We start from the raw sequence: 23,249 nt of genomic DNA, 5'->3' as shown, positions 1-23,249 counted from the left end.
CAAAGGGCATGCTGCAGTTCCGAGTTATTGAGCTTATTAAATTAAAGGTCATTATTTCTTTGGGAAATTTTTGGCATTTAAGACTTTTAAAAATTAAGATGGCCATTGTATGGTGCGTTCAATAAAATTAAAAGTCGAAGGTTCTTGTTTATGGTTCAACTTGATTGTATTGTGGTCTTTCAGAATTTCTCGTTTAAATTTGTTATATTGGTATAATCAATATAAGCTCGGGGAGAGCTTGATATTAAACCGCCTTGAGACTTTAAAGGTTAATGGATAAGTATTCCTCTTAAGCCTTTTACATACTTATTACGGTAATCATTATCGTTAATATGAAAAAAATGAAATAATCCAGGCACCCATTTACTTCCCGTGTAAAAGCACGGAACGTGAAATATTACAGAAGGTACCTATAGTAATAAATTTAATCGTATGGTGCCATTATAATACTTCCTTAAAATTGTTTTTATAATGTACCTATGTTTAGGTAAACCTTCAAAATTCGCAATTTTCGCACTCGAGAAAATGACATTCGCTTTTTTGCCAGCGTTCAAATTAGTATTTTTATTTTCAATACCTCACGCGGTCTCATTAGTGGCAATTTGACCACACTTTTACTAAACTTTAAATAGACTTCTAAAGATAGAACGAAAGAAGTAGAATTCTATAATCTATACAAAAACTGTCGCCTTTAAAACCAACAATAAACGCACCGAGTTGAAATATTATTTCCCCTTTGCACGAAACCCCGAATCCAACCGCAAAACAAAGAAAGGAATTAAAACAAGTGCACATATCGACGTCCCGCCATTTATTCCTAGCGAACAATGGGTAATACCACGTTCATTCCGTCATTCCAGGACTATTGTTCATATTGCACTTGGTTTTCGTCTCTGGGACCGTAGAAGTGGGACTGGACCTCCGATTTTCAAACCGTAGGTATTTATTTCAACAGAAACTTGGGGATTGGGCCTACGCTAAACCCAGTATAGAAAAGAATAGTTTCAAACGCAGTAACAGTCAACAGTAATATGGCTACTATTAAGCAGCTAGCGATAGTGATGTTTGAAACAGTTTTTTGCAAGAAAAAACTGGCTGTGTCTACTATCACTCTCTCGCTGCGTCTTTCACTGGATGTCGCTGCGTTGAACAGGCCTTGGTAACAGCGATTAACGCCATAGGCCGTCTTTATCGTCACTTTATACACGCAGAACGTTTAACATTAAAAAAAAAGTAGAAAGTCAACTAGCAGATGAATGGCCAACTTCTGCATCAAACGATTAGACGACCATGGACATTCGCAATACCACAGGAGTTGGAAGTTCTGATCAAAATCGCAGCGTTGCAGTGTTTGAAGTAGTTCGCTAGACTAGTCTTGCTGAAAAGCTTGCGCTCGGCAAACATTGGGAATTCAAGGCCTAAGTTACGATCCTATAAATACGCGAGACGTGCCCGTGACCTGCGCGACACGTATTCCACAAGCAGTGGGTAAACGTAGGTTTACTAAGTTTCCAATAACGTTAGGGCATAACTTCATACAAGTTTTAGTGCCAGACTGGTTTTATGTGTGGGATTATGTGTTCTTTATGATGGGTACAAGTTCCTATTGTGTATGCAACTGAACTTATTGTACTTAAACATATTGTGAATATGGTATGTGTACCAATAGTTTAAGAGTATATTGAATGTGACAAAACATGATCTCTTCATACTCGAAGGTAATTAAGAAGGCAGCTTTCATATTCTGAATCAAAATAGGAAGCGTAAACATAAACTTTCAAGTAAAAGTAAGAGGGGTGTAGGAACTCAAACAAGAAAATCTTTGTAGAACAGGCACAGAAAAAAGTAGATGTAGCTGACTTTGCCATATGATATGACTCACATATCGAGTACCTACGCCTATTCTACGACTATAATCATTTATTTAAACCATGCAAGGTTAGAAATTTCTCTCATTAGCACCTGTTTGCAGTTTTGTGACGCGTTTCACGTAATGTAGCGAACTAAGTAGTATGTTACCAAGTGAATCCATATGATTGCCATGTGATTGCGATTGATTGTGCTATCAGTGCGTTTGTGAAACAGATAAATATACGGTAGTGATACGTCAGGCAAAATAGCGATTGCAACCATTAAGTACTGTAGGTTGTTGTTTGTCCTAGGGCATCTCATAGGTGCATAGGGCCTCCACAAGATCCTTCCACGTCTTTCTATCCTGGGCCACCGCCTTGGCCTCATTCCAGCTCAGCCCGAATTCCTGCAGCTCTTTCTCTACGCTCCGCCTCCAGGTGTGTACGGGCCACGGGGCGTTTGCGGGCTCGCTTTCCTCCTTGAGGCCGCCACTCAAACGTAATACCTACTGGCGCTGTTGGTACCATTACTGTAATACACATTTTATATACAAGTAAGGTACCTATACTAAATTAAAGAAGAAGAAGAAGTAAAAAGAAAGAAAAAACGAATGAAGCAGAATGTAGAATGAATACTGTGTAAGAGATGAGATGTAAAGAAATCATTTGAATGATCCTGGGATGACCTCAAGTGATGGAGAAAGGGCAAGTGAATGATGATGAATTTATGTCAGGAATACAATTAAGAAGATATTATAAGTATATTAGCCCTACCTAACTTTAACGAGTAAATGTGGCTGGTGTTCACTATAAACAACAAATTGCTTGCATGGCTATTTTATGTTCAGCTTTCGCTTATTTATGTCTAGCATTTATAGTCTTGTTTAGTACTTCTATCATCTCCATCCAATCTGCAACTATGTTGCGCTTCAAAATACCACAGTACATTGGCTAAATTCTACAACAACAATTCAATCGGAAGTCAGGCGAATTGAAACAAACATTTATATTCAGGGGGGCCAGATCTCGGAGCATTAAAGGATCAGCTCTAACAAATTGAGATAGATATCTGGAAATACCTAATGCCGTTGGCGTTAGTCCAACGCAAGTAGGGCAAGCGTTCGTAGGTGTCTATCGACGGACCGTTGTTGGCAATAGCCTTAATAGGTTACGTGGAATTTCTGCTAAACCTACATGTTGGAAACGTGCAAGCTCTTATGTAAATGTTTACAGCTCTTGAAATAATGTTAAAGACACAAGAGTTATGGAGTTTGACTTTGAAGAAGTCGATTTAGTTTTGAAAGACTCAGCGCTTATAAGATTTCAAATTCTGTGTCGGATTTTGCGTAATCTCCCGACTCGTAAAGACATTAACTAAGATAAAGATTCTTTCATACATTTTGAAGATTCCACCTAAATAAGACTTTCGGGAGTCATCACTGTTCTGAATCATGAATTCATTTTTTTTTTTATTAAACACAAAGTTTCTTGAGAGCTGTAGATACGAGTAATAACTCTGCAAATAAGTCAACTCACGAAAATAGGTTTTCTTTTAGTTCTTTCTCTCAAGAAGTTGGGCATAAAAACAGACGCTACTTGAATATCTATAACTCTAGTCCACTAGCCAACGAAGGGTCTCATTGTGAATGTATTACCGTACTCATTAAGTCCTTTGGCCGTATAAATTACATATATGGCCAAGGCAATTACACTAGAAGAATAGAACAAGTCTGCAGTGGACCTTCCTCGGTTCTCATGTCATCGCTTATTGGTGCTTATTGGCCATGACCGTGGATCGCAATTAGTAGTAATTACCTTCAATTTGCGCTACTCATGTTTTTCACAAAGGTCTAGTGGGACTAACTCGTTACTCTTCGTAGTGGGTGTTCGGAAAATGGGAAACGTCCGGTGGGTTTGATATTTTACGATCAAATTTGTATATTTAACATTTCACAATCGAATAGTCGATTATTCCAACAAAGGTTATTCCGAAAGTATCATCAAAACGTTCAAATCGTTCAATTACTGAAGCTAAATGTTTCTGAAGACATTTAGCGGTTGAAACCCTTTGATACCGATCCAGTTGTATTAAATTAAGTTATTGGCTTCTGTACGATACAGAAGCCAATAACTTAACGACAAAGCAAACCTATTTCAATATAATTTTGATAAATATTTCAAGTCTTCCACCTGAACAAGTTTCCCAGATTCCTCCAACCGTCAATTATGGTGACTTTTGAAATTCCTTGTCTGTGTCTCCTCATTAGCGTTTACGATCTGCTGATATTTACTCCATATTTCCTTTGCAAACATATTTCTCAGCAAAACTTAATTGCCAGTCGTAAAACAAAATATGACACGAGCAAAATTGCGACTTCCTTATGGTCCAGTGCTTAAATCGCATCTGGCTCGCGGAATAACGCGGATCTTAAATAATCCTCGCAAAAAACTATACAAAATAACGAGGTCTGCACATGTGGTTGTTTTTTAATAAAATAAGAAACGTATTATTCTGTCTAATTGCAAACTTGGCAAGGAAGCGGGAGGCGACTTAGGCTGTCAGCCCATTCCTATTTTAATTTTCCATGTTTTTTGCCAAGGCGTGCTAGAAGTCAACGTTTCCTTTGACACTCGACACGGGACACGTCAAAGAAACGAATCGTCTGTGTAAAACTGTACGAATGTAAAAAAAATGTTTGTGGACGTATTGTCCCACGGCTGGCTGATCATGAGAAATTACTCTGACGATAGCTCTAACTATTAACAAAGCTAGAAAGCGTAGGTTTCAAATATTTGTATAATTACAGTGCTGGTGTCTCGTCATTTTCATCAGTCTATCCTGCCGTTGAAAAGCCAAGGGAGGACTTTTGTTATATTCAATGGAAATATTTATTACCTAGTCTCTTTGCGGATTTGAAACTTCATATCCATCTTTGAACTTCATATTTAGATTTCCTCACGTATGTTCTACGTAACCGAAAAGGTAATGGTAAATATCAATATACCCTTCTTTCGTGACTTTCAGTGATGCTGTAACGTTATTTGAACATTACTATTAAAACCTCATATAATTCACCGCAACCCCACCGCGCTTATCTATTTTAGACATCCATTATTTAAACCATATCTTAAGTTACTAATGACGACGCCATAAAAACTGGTGATGACATGATGCTAACAAAAAGTAAGTGGTGTAGCGTAGGTATAGTGAATGTTAACAATGCATTAGCTTCCCTGGCAACAGACGACCCAATTGCATGTATCGTTGTGTCATCGCACCTAGAGCTAAAGTAATCTAAACACCAGACATATCTGAGTGGATCACCTAAACGTAAACTTACTGTATTTCTTTAACGGAAGAATATGGTCATTATTTAGAACACGCATTGATTCTTAATTTATGTTACAAATTGTGTTAAATATTATCGTATTCAGATTGAATTTGAAAATTGGTCAATACGATATATATAGCCTGTCAACCAAATTTTGGCAGTAGCAATGTACATACTAAAGTATGGTACAAACTAAAGTATGGTATCCCTATGAAACGAACAAAAACCAGCAATGTACGTCGAACAGCCACAGATATTTTTTTTTCATGGGGCTCGCTCCTTCCTTACGAATTAGATAATGTATTAAAAAGGGACGGATATATGCTAGTTATTTCTCTTTTTGATAGGGTGGAGATTTCCACAGATAAGATACAAATGACACGCGAATTTCCACCGATTTTCAAAACTAGTGTTGCTAGCCCGCGATTTTTCAAATTTGCCGCCTTTTTCTAGTGACAAGATTTGGTTGACGGTCTATACCTACTTGTTATGTGCACTTTTGTCTCCGTTTTAAATTTAGAGGATACAGACGCCAGAAGACCATAACAAAATTGCAATCAAGAAATATATTATGACATGAATTGCCACTTGCCACAATGACCATTTATACACCATATCGAATTCTTTGCATATTAACAAGAAAGATCTTATACAAGTTTCAACAGCAAAACATCTTTCAGTTTAGGGGTGTAATAATCGGTGCACTAAACAGATTTCGAATTTTACTTCATAAGTATGTCTAAAGGCTCACCAAGGTCCACCTGCCATCGTCATCCTGATGTTCACAATTGAGACTATCTGTAATTTCCATTTCGTTACGGCTGAAGTGGTTTTTTTTTTTTTTTTTCGAATATTTTTGGCTTATTGGACGACCGGTCTGGCCTAGCGGGTAGTGACCCTGCCTGCTATGCCGCGGTCCCGGGTTCGAATCCCGGTAAGGGCATTTAATTTACCTATTTGTGAGATCAGCACAGATATTTGTTCCTGAGTCATGGATGTTTTCTATGTATATAAGTATTTGTATATTATGTATATCGTTGTCTGAGTGTGAGTACCCACACCACAAGCCTTCTTGAGCTTACCGTGGGACTCAGTCAATCTGTGTAAGAATTTCCTATAATATTTATTTATTTATATATTGCTAATAGTAGAACAAATATTAACATTGCTGAGTGCGACGTCTACTCCAATAATCGTGATTACCCACAACGAGGACAATGTGTTACGCAACAAGTGCATTCGGTAAGCCACTCACGCGCAGCCAACGGTCGGCGCGGGCGCATCGTGTCCGGTGCTGACCTATTTGCAATAGTTCTACGTACTGATTGGTTGGATGGAAGTCATGTGTTAGTCTATACGGGGCTAGATTTTCACGTTGAATGCTAGATGGGGATTGGATTGAATATTCAAAAAGTAGTTTTGTTAAAAATATAAACGCAGTTTCAGTTTTTCACTGCAGTTGAAAAATTTATGTAACCTACCGAGAGGTTATGCCCTTTTATTTTAAATAAACCCTGTTGGGAGTTTAGGACTATAGGAAGCTATCAAGCTACTGTCAAACCTTTACTATTCTTATTACTTTTGTCAAAGGATTTTTATTACTTATTTTATGAAATATAAGTATAATCTCTTAATTAACTTGCTCATTTTAAGGGTTATTTAAACAGGTTTGTAATAAAGCCCTAAATAAATAAGCTTTTTCACTAAGTTTGATTTCTTCCAAAAAAAACTGCGAGAAAACTCGTAAATAAGCTCATAAAACATCGCCCGGTCCAATTACAACAGTTTGCTGACTTTAATCGTGATTAATATCCGGTTCGGCATGCCGCGGCGCTGAAGGAAAACATCCTTCCAAATTTAATCAAGTTAAAAAGTTTCCCTTCTGAGCTCTGCCTAAACAATATACCGTGGTGGTAAATCTCAAAGAACAGTTATCCGGGTTTATTTCTATGATTAGAGCATCAATGGATGGTAATTGGTGCGAAGCACGCACCGGTCGGCCGTTCCCAGCACCTCAATAGTCTCAATACAATCCATGCCCACGGCAGCCCTAGCGTTCACAATCATATCACTCGGACTCGATAGTTATATCACGTAAATGATACTACTTGCAACTACCATTTCGAAAGGCCTCAAAAACTAAGCTCCTAACTCAACTGCAACCGTACTTTCTAAAGTTTAAAGTCCAGTTTCAGCCCTCACGTTAAAATCACAGATATAGAGATTGCGAACGATTGAAGAGTACGAATGTGTCCAAGCGAAAGTGCAACCAAAGCACTGTGCAGTAAGACTACGTTCATTCGACATCAGATTACATTGTCTAGGCATTATGTAAGCTCATGTGACTGAACGGTAACGTGGTTCCTTAGCAGGTCACATTGCAGTGCGAATGACATCAGTCTGTCAAGTGCATAGGAGTCAACGAACAGGATTTCGTTGCGTATGCAATAGATGCTCTTCAGCCTTGACTTCACGTCATGGCTACCGGCCAGAACCATTCACTGACCTACTAGGAATTTCTTGTGTGATTTTGAAACAGTCGTTGAGCTGGTGTCTGGTGTTAGTCGAAACATATTTGGGGCAAAGATTAAAGTTATTGTGGTTCCGACAAGCGCGTGAAGGCCGCGCGATTGGATTTTATCTTGTATGTATAATACTATACTTTTATTAGGTACTGACAAATATGGAAACAACCTTCACACATACGTACTTAAGACATAAGTATGTAAGCGAAGTATCTATACAACATACAATATTATGCATTCCAAAGCCAGGAAAATGGCAGCGATGACGCGACGTTAAAGTTCGTGTCTTCAACTGAACATTTCCAAATTCTCGAAGAATGAGACCTTTCGGTCTGATGTGAATGTTTTAATGCACATAATTCCCACCTGCAAGTGCGGAATTCTTGTAAAAACAAGCTTTATCCGGCTCCGGTGGGACATGTGCTACGCACTCGGCGCCGACGCCGAGCCATGCAAAGCGTCCCGAGCCGATCGGTTCCCAGCCTGCATGATCGCCTAGGCTCGCAAGTCTCGCAACCGGTGCTGCCGGTAAGGACACAGCCGGCGTGTTAGTCCGGCTATTATCTTTTAATACCATCGACTTCATTATTCGCTACATTTTTTTGCGACGGCGGCGAGGCGCGGCACCGCCGGCTCGGGTTTGATAACCCGGAGACCTTGGTCTTAATTGCGCTCGCGCAGACCACTCCGCCGCGTCCACTTTTTATGCGCCTGCACATCGCTAGTAAAAACACGACAACGACGCATAACCGACCGACTGAAAAGCGCTTAAAATCTGCTAAAGCTCTAGGTAATCCATAACCACCGCAAACCGTCGGCTTACATCGAGTGCGCTCTACCGAGAAAGCTTCGTGAGCGTCGTCTTACACTTCGTCATGCTTTTGCGGATCGCGTTCGTTACAAATAACAATGTAAACAAGAAAAAACTTGATGAGTTTGTGGTAATGACGGTGAACATGCGTTTCGTTATGATTAACATTTTAAGACTAGACCGTTGTGTCGCCGGTCGATCAGTATTCTCATCTATTTTGTTTTTGTTACAGGTAAGACCAACCATGTAGCTGACGACCCGGAACGGTAATTTATCGACTTTTCAGCGTCATTGTAAAAGCAGGGTGGTTTTGATCGCCTTGTTTACTTATTTCCTGAAAGTCCCAACAAAAGGCCGGATGGCTAGCAGCCAAGATTCGATTACATTAATCATTCCGCGGTATGTAGTATTCGTACATAAATCTTTGCTGAGCTACCAACCGCTATCGTCATGACAAGTGGTTTTCATTTCGCGGCGATTAATAAAAAACAAACTCAAAAACGCTTGGCGCGATTTAATGAAATGCTTTTAGAGGCTATTAGTGGTAGAGGCAATTAATGCATAAAGCTCTCTTAAACAATAAACAAAGTTTTCGGCAGGTAGTGATTACGAGAGAGTTGTAATACCATCGCAAACTCGGTAATGATGTGGCTCCGGCGACTGGCCGATTAATTTTGTCTCTAATTTACATTTAATGGAAATCAGTCGAGCAAAAAGTCGAGTTGATTCCTCTGTTAATAGACATTAGTAGGGATCAAGGCTGTAGCGAATCGGTGCAGGAAAGGCCGTTCAGACGCTGCCGTTTGTCGTGTTGTAACAATCTAACAATCGTAGCTAATATCGTTTGAAATATCGAGGCCGAATCGGTTACTGCTACAGGAAACTTCGTTCATACAGTTCATTTATCTCTCGCGGATTTGCACTTATGAGAATTACTATGATTAAAACATGAAAACATCCCAAATATTTGCCTTTACAATTCTATTTTATTATTGCAGGTGACTGTCCGAGCTGTAGGTACCTAATTAGTTCTAGCTAGCAATTGCTATTTCCCTATTCGAATTCAGCTAATTGAGGAACTAATTAAAACGCGTCTACTTTTAAAGTCTCTCACGTTCGAATCGAAAATAGAACGCATGCCCGTATTATATGTCCGAATCTGTGTAAAGATTAAAATCGGAGTCGAGGAACGGAACGTGTAAACAACGTCAGAGGGTCTACCGCGAAAGACGTTCAAAATTATCTGTTTCTGTCACACTTAGGTGCGAATGTGTATGTGCAATAGAGAGGGAACATATCGAACTTGGTTCGCGGTAGGACCTCTGATAAATGCAAAGTAATTCGGCAAAGAGAGGCGCGGGCGGGGTAGTCTGTAATGCTCTGCACGCACGAATGCCCAAATTAATAGAATCTACCGGCAAAATAATGGACTTTTGGAGCTTTTATGCAGATGTGAGAACTAGTTTTAGTAACGAAATTTACTTTTGTTTCACTAACTAAATGTCTAGATATTCTCCACGAGATGTTACCTCTGGCTCTTGAGGATAGATACTTTTTTTTCCTGAATACCTAAGACTTTCGTCTTTTAAGATTGCGGAAACTTTATAAACTGTGCATGATAATTTTGCAGTAAATTTACTGATCTTGATTATTATTAAGTTATCTGGTGTGAGTGCATTCGTTTTTAGAAGATCTATCTCAGTATTCCTCTTTCGAGTGGATCTAACCTGCATCTTGGTGTATTAGATATCCTATCATTTTATATTTATTTATAATCTCTGAACGATTTATAATAACTATATATAAGATTACTAACCAGTGTCCTTAACAACTGGCTGAAATAGACACTTAGTTTTTGCATGTTAGATTTATATTGCATGCCTATCATAGGGTAGAACATAAGGACCTCCTTAAATGTAACACCACACTGACTGTAACAAAACTATGTTCTTGCAATAAATATATTTCTATTTCTATTTCTATTTTAAGTTTTTTTAAGACATAAGTAGGCAGCAAACGAGCAGACGAGCCGCCTAATGGGAAGCAGTCAACGCCACCCATAGACATAAGCAATCAGGAGAGCCACTTACCTATACGTTGACGACCTTTGATAACCCTAAATACCTGCTTCTTGAAGAACACGTGTAGTATAGCCTACTAGTACTCAAGCAGTCGTGGAAATTGAGAGGAGAGAGATATCCTTTGCTCACGCGTCTCATACTTCCATATCGATAAGGTTTGATTTCGTATGCGTCGCATCGCCGTCGCGCGACCATCGCGCGACCGTCGCCCACGCAAGCCACGGCGTCAGCAATGACACCCGAATCGGCGAGTGTACGCCTGGGGGCCGATTTTTGAGTCTCACGGCGTTCGAATTCAGAAAATTGTCACTGAAAATAATAGGCAATTCACCGTTTTCAACCGGTATTTTAGTGACAGCGAGCCTCAAAAATCGGCCTCCAGGTTGTTTGCGAAGAGGACGCTGTCGGTGGCAGCGTCGTACCGCCGCGCTACTCGGAGCATCATCACCTCGCTTGAACAAGCCTAGAAAATAATATGAAAATTTAGTTTACATAAAAGTCCACAGCACCTATTTGATATATATAAAGGTATGATGTTTTGAGTTTTATCATTTTGGAATCAATAATTTGGCATCCATATTTTGGGTATTTGTTTGTATGATGCATACATATAATCACGCCTGTATCCCATAAACGGGTAGGCAAAGTACATGAACTACTAAGTTTCAGTGCCACTCTTGTCAAAAAGGTTGAAAGAAATCCAAACTGTGACATTGTAGTGACAGGTTGCCAACTTCTCGCCTACGCCACAATTTAACCCATATTCCAAAGTCGACTTCTACCCACGGGAAGAAAGGGGATGGTGAAATCTTAACCCGTCACTACACGGGGTCCCGTCACCACACGGGGTGAACAAGGGAGGGGGGAGAAACATACTCGAAGATATAAAATACTTACACATAATACCTTTTAAGTAATTATATAACCTAACCACAAAATTATTAAGCCGACCGCGACATAGTGGACCGATTTTTATGAAACATGGCTAAGAATAGTAAGAACACTCCCGACCAACGGACCAACTCAGCTTTCAAACAAAAAAACTAAATCGAAATCGGTTCATCCGTTCGGGAGCTACGATGCCACAGACAGACACACACAGACAGACAGACAGACAGATAGACAGACAGACAGACACGTCAAACTTATAACACCCGGTCGTTTTTGCGTCGGGGATTAAAAACGGATATGTATAATATTTTTAAGCCTGGGAGCCGTGTAAATATTAAGAGTAATCTGCAATATTCGTGAGGACTAAATATTCATGAATCTCTCTAATTAAGTTTCCATATGGCTTTGAACGTATATTCATATTCATTAATCATATACGTGTCTCATATCGCTTTCTCGTCTATTAATTAGTATACATTAGGGTTCTCATGTCGTTGAAACATAAATGCAAGTTCTGCCTGTACCAAAGTACTTACAGATCAAGTTAGGAATTTGATATTCGTAACAAAATGTCAATGTCATTGTTTCATAATTAAGAACTTATTCTTGGTTGGCAGGTAAGTTGGCAGCAATTTACTTGTGGTATTTATTGATATACAAGGTGCTCGCGAGGAACCCGCATAACTTGAACCACGCGTTTCTGAGGCAAAAAGAAAGAAAAAATGTTATATGAATTTTAAAATTTTTCGCCCAAAAAAATTTTTTTTTTTTTTTTTTTTACTTTTTTGGACGTATTTTCACATAAAATTTTTTTTTTTATCCATAAAGTTGGCAATTAAAATGAGTTCCTTCATTTATTTTTCTAAAAATCAAATTATTTGGAAGTTTTTCTTGTCACATTTTGACATCTATCAATGACTACTGTGAGACTATGCTCCACAATTGCGCATCAGCGCCGTTAAGACCCCTTACTCCTTAGAGCGCTCATCAATTTCACGAAACGGCCATCGATAGATGGCGTTGGCGCTCGGTACGCGAGCACCGGCAACTCAACGCGCGTTTCAACGCAGACACAAATAATCTTGATAGTTTTGAATTAAATTGCTAATAACATAATTTTCAATTTTATATGGGGACTCTTTATTTAATTTGATTTGAGTATATGAATGTAGTAAAAGTATAGTCTACATGTACATATATAAATTCAGGTTTCCTAATTGATTGATTCAACAACCAACACCGCTGAGCCGAAACTACGAAAGCTAGAAAGTCGAAATTTGTATAGATTGCATTAACAAAATTTCGAAGAGATAAGAATCGATTATGAAAATTTACACCCCTAGTAGAGGGAAAAAGGGGGTGAAAGTTTGTAGCGGGATCAATTTGTTTTTTTTTTATTAGGAAAATTTTAGTTAGGAACTTGAAATTAGAGAATAGTTTAATAGTGATTTCTGTTTTTTAGGGTTCCGTAGTCAACTAGGAACTCTTATAGTTTCGCCATGTCTGTCTGTCCATCCGTCCGTCCGTCCGTCCGTCCGTCCGTCCGTCCGTCCGCGGATAATCTCAGTAACCGTAAGCACTAGAAAGCTGAAATTTAGTAACAATATGTATATCAATCACGTCAACAAAGTGCAAAAATGAAAAATGGAAAAAAAATGTTTTATTAGTGTAAAGTGTAAAGTGGGGGCTGATTTTTTTTTCATTCCAACTCCAACGTGTGATATATTTTTGGATAGGTATTTAAAAATGAATAAGGGTTTACTAAGATCGTTTTTTGATAATATTAATATTTTCGGAAATTATCACAGTTATAGTGACTTTCATATTTTTATAAGAACAGCATGCACTTACGTCGAGAACAGTGACATTTGGTGCATTGGAACTGCTCATGATGTGTCACTTTTTAACCGTCGCCTCAAATCTGAGAGATTTGAGGCGAGGTTCTCAATTCGTCTGTATGTTTATTTATTTTTTTCATTTTTTTATGTTTGTTCCTCGATATCTCCGTTGTTACTGGACCGATTAAAAAAAATATTGAATGTATATGAATACAGATTGGTCCCATTTTTCTCAGAACCCAGTTCTGATGATGGGATCCTGGAGTAATCGAGGGAACTCCTCGAATCTGAAAGGCATACGTATGGTGATTTTTGTGTTTTTAAAGGAACAGCATGCATTTAGGTACGGAACAGTGACATTTGGTGCAGTGGAACTGCTGATGATGGCTAGAACGGAACTTCTCAAATCTGAACGGCACGCTTATAGTGACTTTGGTATTTTTATAAGAACAGCATGCACTTTCGTCCAGAACAGTGACATTTGGTGCAGTGGAACTGCTGATGATGGTCAGATCAGAACCGATCTTCTCAAATCTGAACGGAACACTTATAGTGACTTTGGTATTCTTATAAGAACATCATGCACTTACGTCCAGTCCAGAACAGTGATATTTGGTGCAGTGGAACTGCTGATGATGGTCAGAACACTCAGAACCAAACTCTTCAAATCTGAACGGCACGCTTATAGTGACTTTGGTATTTTTATAAGAACAGCATGCACTTACGTCCGGAACAGTGACATTTGGTGCAGTGGAACTGCTGATGATGGTCAGAACCGAACTCCTCAAATCTGAACGGCACACTCATAGTGACTTTGGTATTTTTGTAAGAAAAGCATGCATTTAAGTTCAGAACAGTGACATTTATTTAGTTATGTTTGTTAAGCATAACTATTGAGTTTTCAAGTCAAAGTTTGTCAAGCTTCGATTTCTTATAATCGGATTCATGAGGAATTGAGAAACTCCTCAAACCTTAGCGTTATACGTATATTGATTTGTGTTGCCATCAAATAATTAAAGCATTAAAAGCAGTTTTAAAAAATACCTACACATTTCTACATAATCCAACATTCGCAAGTAGCTTTCACCACAACCCGAAAGGCGGCGGTTTTTTTTTTCTTAAAAAATATTAAACGTTTTTTTATGGGATAGGAGGCAAACGAGCAGATAGGCTGCCTGATGGTAAGCGATCACTGCCGCCCATGGACACCAGAAGCACCAGAAGTGTTGGAGGTGCGTTGCCGGCCTTTAAGATGGATGTACGCTCTTTTCTTGAAGGTTTGATGGTCGCATTGGTCCGGAAATACCGCTGGCGACAATTCATTCCACAGTTTAACTGTGCATGACGTGACCAAATTTGCAAAACATTGCGTCTTAGAAACATTTTAAAGGGTGAAAATCAAAATATGTACACCGTGTCCAATAAGTTTGAATACAGCACAAATAGCCAATAAAACAAAATGAACAAATAGTTACTACATTATTATTATATTTTATGAATGGCACTCTTATTTACTACATTCACAACAAATGTTTTCTAATAACTCCAGCATTAACTTGTTTACCAGCCTCAAACGCTTCTCAAACGGATCACACGCGGCACGCACCGTTTTCTTCACACTTCATCCCAAATACTCTCAATAATCTTTTTGAAATGATCTTCAAAGTCTTCAAAGCATGTATGACCATACAAAGTAGTCTAATACGCCTAAACCTGGAGGCCTGGGTGGCCACTCATGTTTCGGATAAAAAACTGCCAAATTAGTCTGAAACTACGCTAGAATACCATTTGCCGAATGTGCTGGAGGTGCGTCTTGTTGGGACACATGATACTCATTCCCAAGCATCCTTTTTAACTTTAAGGCATTTTTTTCTCCAAAACCTTGGTTTTAAAGAAAAAAACGTTGATATTAACGCTTTTATCTGTAAGTACTGAAGGTAGTTTACCTCGCTTACATACTGCATCCCACACCTGGGCCGATGGTGAGCTCTGGAACCTAGGCACATTTTTCTAGTTGCCCGGAACGTTATCTATCCTCGGTACCCATAATAGTTTATTTTGGACACGTGGCGTCTGTTTTATCACATACAGATTCTGCTTATAAAAAATAACTCGTCACCTGCGTGCCGAGCAAGTATTTTGTTGGCACTTTACCTCTTTGTTTTTCTTAGACACTTCGGAAATTTCATGAACTTTGTGCTTGTATTTTATTAAAAGGAATACTTCAGTTTAAATAAGAATTTGATGGCCTGTGATCCCTATATCTTTAGAACTGAGGTGAAATGTGAGTATTCGGACTTATTGGACACGGTGTACATGTACGTTCTAAAAGTAGCTGATCAAGCATCGTCGGTTTGGAAAGCCTGCGGTAAAATTTTTGCTCATTACTATACATATTCGATTTAAAGGGTTTTGAGATTTAGGAAATAAAACAACGCTTCATTAGATTTAATTTAATAGCATTATGTAATTATAATCTCAATGTAAGTGCAAGCAGTCTTATTTACAATAAACTTAAAAGCGGAAACAAATATATGCAGAAAGAAAAAAAGAAGCTGTCAATACTGAATCCCCTAGGGTGGCTATGTATGAATAGCACAGAAAAGTATTAAAATAAAATAAAAACCGGCCAAAAGCGTGTCGGGCCACGCTCAGTGTAGGGTTCCGTAGTTTTCCGTATTTTTCTCAAAAACTAACCTATAAATTTCAAAACAAATTTTCAAAGAAAGTCTTTGTAAAGTTCTACTTTTGTGATTTTTTTCATATTTTTAAACATATGGTTCAAAAGTTATGCGATTATTTCCGAAAATATGAAAATTATCAAAAATCGATCTTAGTAAAACCTAATTCATTTTTAAATACCTATCTAACAATATATCACACGTTGGGGTTGAAATGAAAAAAAATATCTGCCCCCTCTTTACATGTAGGGGTACCCTAATAAAACATTTATTACTATTAACGACCTTCCACATATTTATAATGAGCCCAAACATGATGGGGTTATGATGAGGAGAATAGCAGTTCTGTTGACCACCTCCTGACTCCATCATGAGAACTTGGACCTCGTCTAGTTCGATGGTGCTCGTCAGCCCAAATCTAATGAGCCCGAACATGATGGGATTATGATGAGGAGAATAGCAGTTCTGTTGGCCACCTCCTGACTCCATCATGAGACCCTGGACCTCATCTAGTTCGATGGTGCTCGTCAGCCCAAATCTAATGAGCCCAAACATGATGGGGTTATGATGAGGAGAATAGCAGTTCTGTTGACCACCTCCTGACTCCATCATGAGACCTTGGACCTCATCTAGTTCGATGGTGCTCGTCAGCCCAAATCTAATGAACCCGAACATGATGGGGTTATGATGAGGAGAATAGCAGTTCTGTTGGCCACCTCCTGACCCCGTCATAAGACCTTGGACCTCATCTAGTTCGGTGGTGCTCGTCAGCCCAAATCTAATGAGCCCAAACATGATGGGGTTATGATGAGGAGAATAGCAGTTCTGTTGACCACCTCCTGACTCCATCATGAGACTCTGGACCTCATCTAGTTCGATGGTGCTCGTCAGCCCAAATCTAATTAGCCCAAACATGATGGGGTTATGATGAGGAGAATAGCAGTTCTGTTGACCACCTCCTGACTCCATCATGAGACCTTGGACCTCATCTAGTTTGATGGTGCTCGTCAGCCCAAATCTAATGAGCCCGAACATGATGGGGTTATGATGAGGAGAATAGCAGTTCTGTTGGCCACCTCCTGACCCCGTCATGAGACCTTGGACCTCATCTAGTTCGGTGGTGCTCGTCAGCCCAAATCTAATGAGCCCAAACATGATGGGGTTATGATGAGGAGAATAGCAGTTCTGTTGACCACCTCCTGACTCCATCATGAGACCTTGGACCTCATCTAGTTCGATGGTGCTCGTCAGCCCAAATCTAATGAGCCCAAACATGATGGGGTTATGATGAGGAGAATAGCAGTTCTGTTGACCACCTCCTGACTCCATCATGAGACCTTGGACCTCATCTAGATCGATGGTGCTCATCAGCCCAAATCTAATGAGCCCAAACATGGCGGAGTTATGATAAGTAGAATAGCAGTTCTGTTGAACATCTCCTGCCTGACTCCATCATCATGAGAACCAGAACCTCATCCTCGTCCCAAAATATAATAATAATTCAAACTCTCAACAAACTTCACGTATAACTTAAAATCCAAAATCATATGAAAAGCATGTCGAATGCTAAAATTGCATAAGGTGTAAAAAGGATCAAGATTTGTTTAGTCGCAGTTTACGGCACTTCTCGGAACTATCGAGCTGCTTACGAAAGCTAGGTGCGCCGGACGATCAAACGCAGGTCCGTTGTCTTCGAGCGCTCGGCGCAGACTGAGCGGGCATAGGATTGTGATCAACCTTTTTTAACTACTGAGTAACAATACGGAAATGTTTTTTTTATAAAAAGACATATTTTAAATTGGCAATCACTCTGAAACTAGACGAAATCTAGAAAAGTTTATATGACATTTTAGTCTTAAAATGTGACCAAGAATATGCCGTTAAAGTTATATGGGTTCCTCGCGAGCACCTTGTATATGTATACTGAAAGTGACATCCTGTATGTTATGAACTTAACAGAGTTCGTATACATAACTTTGGCGTAACTACGTAAATAAGTATTTAAAGCATATTTCCTAAGAGAATAGGGCTCTATCTCTAACAAGGAAAGGTTTTAGTCGGTCGACCTTTTGTCTAAAATTAGTCGGGAGTGTTATAGTATTAGTAGCTATGTTTCATGAAAATCGGTGCACGATGCCGACATCGTGACCGACCGAAAATTTAAAACCCCGAGGTTTTAAATTTTAATTTTGTGGTTAGGTTATTATGATTCAATACCAAATTAAAAACCCCGGAACTCTCTCGCATAATCTAGTCCAAAGGCGGTTTCAGAATTTACACATACGCGCTTTCCATAACCATAAAATTAAAATTTTGAAAAAACCCCCGACCGCGACATAGTAGACCGATTTTCATGAAACATGGCTAAGAACACTCCCGACTAACTCAGCTTTCAGACAAAAAAAAACTAAATCTAAATCTGTTCATCCGTTCGGGAGCTACGATGCCACAGACTGACACACACACACACAGACTGACAGACAAACAGACAGACAGACACACAAACAGACACGTCAAACTTATAACACCCCGTCGTTTTTGCGTCGGGGGTTAAAAACGGGCGTACACACCTTTAGAACGCTAGTCTGAAACCGCTCTATGAGTAAGGTAAGGAAATGCGCTGTTTCCAAAACACTGGCGGTCAACGCTCCTAACACGTGATTTTATGACGCCAACTCCAATCATGGCTGCGTCACTATCTCGGCCATCTCATACGCATACATGACTGTGCGAAAGAATACTATTATGAAACATGCCTTAGAAAACCCGAAATGGATAAGCGGCATTGCTCCTCAGTGTTTTCTAGGGTATTTTGGTACAGTCACGGACTTAAATAGTTGATCCACTTCTAGCTCATTTTATACTGGAACGTCATAGCTTAACTATGAGATGTCCAGTATAAAATGAGCTAGAACTGGATCAACAATTAAAGTCCATTCGCAGTAGAGAGGTGCATACATGACTGTGCGAAAAGAATATTATTATGAAACACGCCTTAGAAAACCCGAAATCACCCGAAATGGATAAGGGGCATTGCTCCTCAGTGTTTTCTAGGGTATTTTGGTACCTATCTCATTATCATTGACGTATTTCGCACCAGAGGTGCATATGCATACATGACTGTGCGAAAAGAATAGTACATATTATGAAACACGCCTTAGAAAACCCGATATGGAGATGCGACACTACTGACACTAGGTATTTCTCAGTGTTTTCTAAGATATTTTGGTACCTATTTCATTATTATTGTTAACGCGCTTTTTCGCACTAGAACGGTGCATACATGACTGTGCGAAAATATTAGTATTATGAAACACGGCTTAGAAAATCTGAAATGGATATGCGGCATTGCTCCTCAGTGTTTTCTAGGGTATTTTGGTACCTGTCTCATTATCGTTGACTGAGTTATTTATTTCGCACTAGAGCGGCGTTTCTGGAAATAAAATGGACCGAGGACATCGCGATTTTATCGCCGATAATTCGAATATTGGCAGACGTGCGATAACTGTAATCCAGGTCATCGCTCCGAATTTGAGGGCATTGACGATCTGTGACACGGTTCTGAAATGTGTCAGGTTAGCCGGGTGATATCTGTGTCGATAGGTGGTTGGTAACTAGGTCGAAGGGTCGATAGGCCTCTTAACATTGACCTTTTGCTGGATCCCGCGGTGACCTAGTTGACTTTGCCTCCCGAGTTTCCGATTAGGGTTCCGTGGGGAGGATTCCACGAAACTGTCTAAGATCTATTGGCTTAGGTAATTCGAAGTTACTAGACTTGTCTGCGTAAATTGATTTATTTATGTGTAACTAAATTACCCATTTTACCAAGAAATAAAATGTTGGTCGGTCACTTATTCGGTATATACGAGTATGTACCTATTAGCTACTTTAAAACTTTATCCATACTAATATTATAAATGGGAAAGTGTGTGTGTCTGTTTGTTTGTCCGTCTTTCACGGCAAAACGGAGCGACGAATTGACGTGATTTTTTTATGTGGAAATAGTTGAAGGGATGGAGAGTGCCTGACATAGGCTACTTTTTGTCCTTTTTCTAACGCGAGCGAAGCCGCGGGAAAAAGCTAGTAAGTAATAATTTTAAATCATCTTTTTGTTTACACTCAATCATCGACCAGGCAGGCAATTATGGTCGCGCGATAAGTGATAAAATAGCAGGCCATCCCTATCGCACTATTTGTAAGTGCGATAGGGACGGCCTGATATTTTATCGTCTATCGCGCGACCATGCTTCCCGTGCAGGCAGGCAATTATGGTCGCGCGATTCCCTATCGCACTATTTGTAAATAGGGACGGCCTGATATTTTATCGTCTATCGCGCGACCATGCTTCCCGTGCAATTCATGTTAAAGGATAATCCGCAAATCCTTACCTCATTTTTATTGTAGGAGTTTTCTGAAAGTTTTTTTTTTATTTGTGTTTTAGTTTTCTTATTTTTCTCTTAGAAAAATCTAATTAGAAATTAATTTTGTAGGTACTTTAAAAACGCTCTACAAAATCTACCTAAATAATTAACGAAATGCATGTAATCGCCTACTTGAATAGTCTTAATTATTAGCTTTCCCAAACTTACGTAATAACACTAACAAGCAAAGTTGATAGAGTCGCTTAAAAATTGAGGGTGTTTTATCGCGCGCTATATAATGTCGCCGTGAGTCGACTTTCTGTGCCACGGCTGCGCGGGCCCGCGCGGGGCGGTCGCGCGGCGCGGGGACCGTGACGTGACGTCACGGTCGACCGTGGCAGTGAGAGCTCGGCCGCGTCGCTCGCTCGCTCTATGTACTCCGTTGACGACGGTCGCGCGAGCAACGCACTCCTCTCGTTTTTCAAACTTAGAAAATATTTTCGTTCTCTCGTGAGACTAGCTAGTTTTTCTAACCTGTTGCACGGATTATGTAGTGACAGAAAGTTATTAAATCGAGACGTTTATAAGTTCTAGTGGTTGACAGTGAACGTTAGACGCGCGGAGTGTTGCGTGTTTTTAAAGTTAGTGCGAGGAAAAAGTGAAGTGAAAGCCCGCGTAGGATGTCCATCGGCGATCGTGGATTTCGGAGCGTGTGACGCGCTCTTCGACATGAGACGCCGCTGGTCCAACAACGGAGGCTTCCAGACGCTGCGAATGCTCGAGGAGAGCTCGTCCGAAGTGACGTCGTCTTCCGCTCTGGGTCTGCCGCCGGCTATGGTGATGTCTCCGGAATCGCTCGCGTCCCCCGAGTACGGCGGGCTCGAGCTGTGGGGCTACGATGACGGCATGACATACAACACGGCCCAGTCTCTCCTCGGGAACACATGCACGATACAGCAACAGCAGCAAACGCAGCCGCTTCCCTCGATGCCGCTGCCGATGCCGCCGACGACACCGAAGTCCGAGAATGAATCCATTTCGTCAGGTTAGAATTTGGAATATTCTAGTTAGAATAGCGCGGCAAAGTAGTTGGCATGTTTTTTGGCGGCGCGGTCGCGCTGTCATCGACCTTTGGCCCGTATACCTTGACCGGCGCTGCGCTCTGGGCCGTCTTGCCGCGACTGTCACAAAATGTCACAGCGTTTTGTTTACCCACATTCGATCGAACATCTGTTTTATCGGGAGTTTGCTTTTTGCATCAGCATCATTTTAGTGGCATACCATTTTACAAAATTAAGCGTTACTTGTAATAGAGCATTACACCTACAGGCCCTACAGCCCTCACGGGCTAGAAAAGCACCTGTTTAGTATTGATTGCTAGTTCAACCGCTCCCACATTATTAACTAATTTGCTTGACATAGTACGGTTCGCTGCATTTGTAAACATTATAATTATTTACATAAGGTAAGTATGTGTATTTTAAGGCACTAAACCACTAAACATGTATTTCTAAAAACTAGAAAAACTTTTGAAACTAAGAAAAAATAGGCAGTTGACAATAAATAAGGATATAAATAAAGAGGTTTACTAAAATCTGGAACAAGTAAAGGTGGAAGACTAAGAAAATGGATTTCTACCTATTTACTTAGGAATACCAACCTACCTGCCTCAGTTGTGATGTAATCATTACTGATGACAGATTGTATGTGGGCGAAACATTTAAAAATAAGTACATAGCTTCAACATGTAAGAACTATAAATTGTAGGTGTCGACATGTACCATAATACTGGTACTTACGCCATACCTACCTACACTACGCGTTTGCACGATGTACCTATCCAAAAGTTTATTCCACTTGGTGCTTTACATACCAAAATCGATTTGTTTTGGTACAATTATTCTTACCAAAATTTTTGGTACATGGTTAGTTTTCCTAATACCATATTTTTACTAATTTAAGCGGTGCTTTACGTTATCTTATGCGTTAAGTACCTTACCTACCTATATTATATTGATTTATTGTAATCGGTCACGCAAACTAAATTCTTAATAGGGTTTGTTAATCAAAGTCGTCACTTCAATCGTTGTGCGTCGTCATAGGTCGTCATATGAGTAATATCGATAGTGATCACGAAAATTTGATACCTTGTTTACACATAGTTTGAATAGTACAAAAACGCGTACCATTTTATACCTTAGTACTTTAATATCCCGCAAAGAATCTAGTAAATAATAGTAATCCTTTGAATTGAACGGAACAAGACCGGAGCATCCCACAAGCTTCCTAGTCACCTCACACGTATTTGTCTATGATGTACTAGCACAGCATGTCTGATTAGCGTCCACCCGACAAGTGTGGGAGGCTCACCACGGACGGAATGACTAATTCTTATCGCTATAGGTGTGCAAGGTTATTGTGGAAAATTTATTATAGTTTTATTTTTTTAAGATGCGTGCGACACCTTGGTATTATTTGCGGCTACAATATTGCGCAGTTAAAAAACTCAGATCTTAATCCATCATTTGCCGAAAACTGTCTGCTCAGCCACATCGGTAGCTATAAAATTTGTAATCTAATCATGAGTAGGAAGCTTTAATAGGGGATAGGGGATGGCAATTGGAAGGGCTGCGTCCCCTTATAGATATCTATGAGCTGTTTATAAACGAAGTACGTCTATTTCTGAATCCCTTATGGTTACACAGCCAAACTAAACAAAACTACGACAGTAGGATAATTACTTCATTTTGTCACAAGAAATTATGAAACGTTATTTAGTTTGAACATGTAAACAGAATATATAGGTAGGTACTAGATATGTTTCACTTTTTTAGTCTAATTAATTACGTAACTAGGTATTTTACATATTGAAGTGCCTA

General features: G+C 39.6%; 1 protein-coding gene across 3 annotated transcripts in view; it reads left to right on the top strand.

Moving 5' to 3' along the window:
• Window positions 1-23,249, top strand: part of LOC125227808 (ecdysone receptor) — a 349,096-nt gene that overhangs the window by 273,048 nt on the left and 52,799 nt on the right. The window contains exon 1 of one of the 3 annotated variants that reach the window (XM_048132154.1): window positions 20,786-21,415. The exons of the other annotated variants lie outside the window; for them this stretch is intronic. Coding sequence (XP_047988111.1) covers window positions 21,100-21,415 — 316 coding nt within the window. The 5' untranslated portion in view covers window positions 20,786-21,099. Of the gene's footprint in view, window positions 1-20,785; window positions 21,416-23,249 lie in introns of those variants that run through there. 3 annotated transcript variants of the gene reach the window in all.

This window comes from Leguminivora glycinivorella, chromosome 7 (assembly GCF_023078275.1).
Source record: "Leguminivora glycinivorella isolate SPB_JAAS2020 chromosome 7, LegGlyc_1.1, whole genome shotgun sequence".
In the NCBI taxonomy this organism is placed as follows: domain Eukaryota; kingdom Metazoa; phylum Arthropoda; class Insecta; order Lepidoptera; family Tortricidae; genus Leguminivora; species Leguminivora glycinivorella.
Note: the sequence above shows the minus strand (reverse complement) of the source record. Positions and strands in the feature narration are given on the sequence as shown.